This window comes from Anoplopoma fimbria, chromosome 4 (assembly GCF_027596085.1).
Source record: "Anoplopoma fimbria isolate UVic2021 breed Golden Eagle Sablefish chromosome 4, Afim_UVic_2022, whole genome shotgun sequence".
Classification (NCBI taxonomy): Eukaryota; Metazoa; Chordata; class Actinopteri; order Perciformes; family Anoplopomatidae; genus Anoplopoma; species Anoplopoma fimbria.
The window spans coordinates 5,076,848-5,081,988 of record NC_072452.1 but is presented as its reverse complement, the minus strand read 5'-3'; the positions used below and the strand labels follow the sequence as shown (position 1 = coordinate 5,081,988).

At 38.3% G+C, this 5,141-nt stretch overlaps 1 protein-coding gene across 1 annotated transcript in view; it reads left to right on the top strand.

The window, feature by feature from the left end:
• The window catches only part of LOC129090522 (plastin-3), a 7,854-nt gene extending 3,931 nt beyond the window's left edge, over window positions 1–3,923 (top strand). The window contains 7 exon segments of the mRNA XM_054598169.1: window positions 135–212; window positions 327–403; window positions 406–446; window positions 569–702; window positions 1,287–1,410; window positions 2,416–2,540; window positions 3,791–3,923. Coding sequence (XP_054454144.1) covers window positions 135–212; window positions 327–403; window positions 406–446; window positions 569–702; window positions 1,287–1,410; window positions 2,416–2,540; window positions 3,791–3,923 — 712 coding nt within the window.
• Window positions 3,924–5,141: the final 1,218 nt, after the last annotated feature.

Below are 5,141 nucleotides of genomic sequence, written 5' to 3'. Positions count from 1 at the left end.
CGCTCACCAAACCGGAGAACCAAGACTGGATTCTGGAGAGTAAGTGTCGTAGAATCATCCCTCTCTCACATATACTGTCATCATGTAAGCTAACCTCCTAGTCCTGGCTGTGAGGCTTACCTCTTTCCTTAAAGGCGGACCAGAGAGGAGAGGACGTTCAGGAACTGGATGAACTCTCTGGGAGTCAATCCGCATGTTCACCATATCTACGGGTCAGCATCCCTCTGTCTGAAATAACTTGCTATGTCTGAAATAACTTGCTATGTTGACTGTTTATTTCCACACTGACTAAAAACGCCCATGTGTGTATACTTGTGTGGATGCAGTGATCTGCAGAGCGCCATGGTAATTCTCCAGCTCTATGAAAGGATCAAGGTACCAGTGGACTGGGACAGCAGAGTCAACCACCTCCATTCAAGGGAGTAGGAGGAGGACATTTAAAAAAGGTACATTCACATACTACTTTCCCAAACTGCTACATTAAAGGGTTGGAGGTAAAGAAAAAATAAATAAAAATAAATAAATATATATATTTTATATTTTAACTCTGTGTGTGTGTGTGAGACAGATGGAAAACTGTACCTACGCTGTGGAGCTGGGAAAGACAAAAGCTGGTTTCTCCCTGGTGGGAATCGGCGGACAGGACCTCTACGATGGCAATCAGACACTAACTCTGGCACTGGTGTGGCAGCTGATGAGGAGGTGATTGACACTTTAAAGCCAAACCTAACTGTATTACCTGGTAATTCTGACAGTGTAGGAAAATGAACATAAACTAGCAAAAACACCACTGAGAAGTTGCCATATAGCCTGAAACAGGCAGAGGGCGCTGCTCTGTCAGTGCACAGTTCCTGTCGATGTTTCATAGTTGAATGAGTGAAAGGCAGATCTAACGTGCACTTCAAACGTGCTTATTCCTTTTAGTGAGGCCATAGAGAAAACAACACTAATAAATACACCAGGTTAGAAAAATGGCCGCTCTTTGTGACTGAAAACAATGGGGGTTCATGGGAAATATAGAATTGATTTAGCTAAATATTACCATTTATTTGGGAGAACATTAGAATTTGCATCATTGGGAGTCTACCACTCATCTCCCATTATTTACAATAATTACAGCAAAGGTATTGCAATCAAATTTACAGTGAAATGCATTTATGTAGCATGTCGCACCCCAAAATACTCTAAATATTAAACTCACAGATTGTACCCCAAGATCTGCACAGTATATAGAATTTGATTTGAATGTTGGCATTGTGACATGTTGTCATATGATCTGTACACAGGTACACGTTAAATGTTCTTGAAGACCTTGGACATGGAGAAGTGGCAGGAGACGATTTAATAGTTTCATGGGTCAACAAGACTTTGGCTGGGGCCGGCAAGAGTTCCTCTATCAAAAGCTTTAAGGTGGGTTTTACTTTAGTTGTGTTTTACTTTAATAGTATACATAGTTTCACAACACAACAGGCCTGTATCATTGTTGTAAGAGAAAAGCACTGGAAAATGAGGTAAGTTCTGAACTTGGTTTTTACTAGTGGTGCAATGGATCATAAAACTCATTGATTGGATCAGCACAAAAGAAAAAAGGGAGCAAATATAACTTTTAGAGATCCCTGATCACATTTTTTTGCTGCCAATACTAATTGCCAAACATTGAAGATCCATATTGGCAGATACACATCCCTTTGTTGTTTGATTATAGCAGCTGGTATCCAAGGCTCAAGACAATCTTTTATTTTTTTGCCACCATCCCAAAAAATAATTTGAACTGCTCTGAAGTCATTAAACCATCAAAAATCTATATGTTATACTTTTACTTTGTTATAGTAATTTGATTAAAACAAATCCTGTCATTAGTCGTTTTAATGATGTATTATAATCTGCTTAGAGCTAGTGTAAACAGCTCATAATTCATCTCTTATATCTGTTTTTGTTGTTGTGAAAACATCTCCTTCAAACAACTGGATTTATTCAAGTTTCTCAACAACACTACAGTTTTTGAGATAATGACAGCTTCACTGAATACTCATTTCCACTGAACAGAGCCTGAATGCCTCATTATGTAACTGAACTGGAACCTTTGTTCTCCTCCGTGTCAGTTTAAATGCAGATTGGTTGTTTACAATGTAACATTATCAGAGATCTGCGACCAGGGAAGTATAAATGATAAAAAAATATATAGATACGTTAGATATAAATATTGGCAGATAACGTTCTTCAGTAAAACTTTTTTCACAATGTGATTGTTAACGTTAAACTGTGTAATTAATCCACGGTTCACGTGCATGCCAAAGCATGAGGTGGGATCCGTACGGGTCATGAACCGACAGTGGTCTGTTAAACAAGTAATTTTTACTGTATGTTTCATATTATGTTGTGTATACGTGTGTGTTTGTGTCTCCCTCTGTTCAGGACAAGGCAATCGGTACCAGTATACCAGTTCTGGACCTGATCGATGCCATTCAGCCCCAGAGTGTGAACTTTGAGCTGGTTCAGCAAGGAAGTCTGTCAGACGAAGACAAACTGAACAATGCCAAGTAATCACCTGCCTGCTTTTCTCTTTGTTCATCTGTAGCTGCTGGGTTTTAAACATGGCGCTATATTTGTGACTGAAATTCAGAGCGTGCAATGAGACAGAAAGAGATGTTGAACGTACAGGATTTATATTTTGTAGATTAATTATTATCAATCAAAAGCTATATTTATTCTAGCAACTTTTACAATGTTACAGTGTACCACTATTCCAGCCAATCAGATAATTAATGTAGGTCAATATCTGATTGGCTGTTTGTCTCAATCCGATTTGGTCAATAGAGAAGCATTAGGAGAATGATAGCTGGATATTATGCACTGCAGCCCTATTCGTACAGGACTTGTATTCTCAGGGAATCTCATGGGATTTAGATTTAGGCCTATTTACGTCAATGTAATACACACAAACACCTCTTGGTCCGATGCAAATTGGTCTCTGTGCTTCGTGCCGAGATGAACATCCTGAATTTGCACCCAAAATGATTCATATTTGCCAATGCAGCCTCCATAATTTAAGGCAAAAAAAATCTGAAACGACCCCAAATATCAGAGGTGCACATTTGCATGGGACTACATAATCACATGACCTCTGTGTTTGGCTAATTATGGTAGGTAATTTGGGTTGGAATTTTTTAATTACAGACAGGGCAGTTTCTCCTGGAATTAAGATCACAGACTACTACCGTAATTATGACTAATTACTAGAGGTCCCCGGGTAATACTAGTGCAATGCGAATAAGGCCATGTCCACGTTAACCCGTTTTCACATTACGCGTTTCAGCATCGTTTTCGAAATTATGTGCGTCCAGACTTGCTCCCCTGAAAACGAATATCACGTGACTATTCACGTACACTGGGCATGCGCGTGCTGGTGTAAACAGGAAGTACATTGGGTGCTTGGTTACAGATAATACGATTACACTACTCTTGATACTTGTCGTGCTTTATACTTAAGAACTTCCTCTAAAATCTTCCTCCATGAACTCAAACAGACACATTTCGTGGAAGTTTTTAGAAGTTTTGTGGATAAAAGCAACAATTCCTCCACAGAATATAATTTTTGTGCTTGCCAAAATATTTACAAACTCAGCACTTTGACACAAGTATAACTCCAAATTTGGCTGATAAAAAAAAAAACCCAGTGAGGATCTAAGAAAATGTCAAACATAAATAAATGAATTTCAAAAATACATTGAGTGTCACAGATCTAATTCGTTGCCATAGTGATACTTACTATGACCCTTTCCTGTGCCAGATATGCCGTTTCCATGGCGAGAAAGATTGGGGCCAAAGTCTACGCGCTGCCTGAGGACCTGGTGGAGATCAACCCCAAAATGGTGATGACCATCTTCGCCTGCCTGATGGGGAGAGGCATGAATAGGGCGTAAACACACACACACACACACACACACACACACACACACACACACACACACACACTGTCGTTGCCTGTGTGATTGGATGATATATGAAGAGAGTGAACACACCTCTATTTTCTTGTTCCTTTAAGCAGCCTTTCTTCTTTAGTTTTGTTTTTCTGAATCTGTTTTTCTTTGAGTGTCGTTGTCACAGTAAGAAACACTCAACTTCCCATGTTGGCCATAGATATGAATGAAAGTGTGAATGAGTTTGTCTAGATCTGCCCAGTGCGTGCTGGGATAGACTCCTGCCCATTGAGAAAATAAGTGAGTAAAAGGGTTTGTTTCTTTAAATGTAAAGGCTGTGATACATGGGAACATTTAAAGTCAATGACTACTTAACATCTATCAGCGCTACTGAAAGCAAATAAATCAAGGTGATGGTTCTTCCTCAGCATTTCAGGTTGTTTTTAAAAAAAACAAAAAACCTTTTTACTGCAGTCTCCTGGTCTTGCTTGCTGCATTGCCTCAAGGTTTCCCATGTGTCACTGCCTCATGATATGGCCACTCAGTTCTGCTGTATCCTCCAATGTGCCAGCCAATTCAAAGTTTGAGCATTTATTGTACTTAAGCCATAATACAATTTTCACCTTTACACCTTTCGGCCTTTTAAAAAAAATATATGACCAAAGCTGTGGTATACTATAGGCCGTTTATGTCACTAAAAACTGTAAAACATTTAAGTCCATTTACTAACCCTGAATACAGATGTAATTAAGGCTGTTTAATGGTATTGTAAGGGGATGATTAGTCGATAGATAAATGGATGTAATATATTTCAACAAGGCACAAATTTAGGTATTAATGGATCATCTTTAAGGACTTTTAAGGGGTTAAACCAAACACTGACCAAATGAATGCATGAATGTCATATCTTAATAGAAATCTTAACAAGGGTCTTAATTCTACAATAATTGTGACAGTTATGCTATTGGGCTATTAGAGAATTTGCAGATAATCCATTAAACTCAGTTGATATACAATACATGTATCAATGAGTTGACCCATATTAAATTTATCCAGAAAAAAACAATATATTACAACCCATTAATGTGTCCATTATATATTCTATTAAATCTGGGGGTATTAAAAGACCTGAATGCTGTATAAGAATTCCTTAAAATTGATTTGCACCTTAAAATAGTTCTGACCCCTAACTCTTATCAAACCTCATTATTAAAACACTTT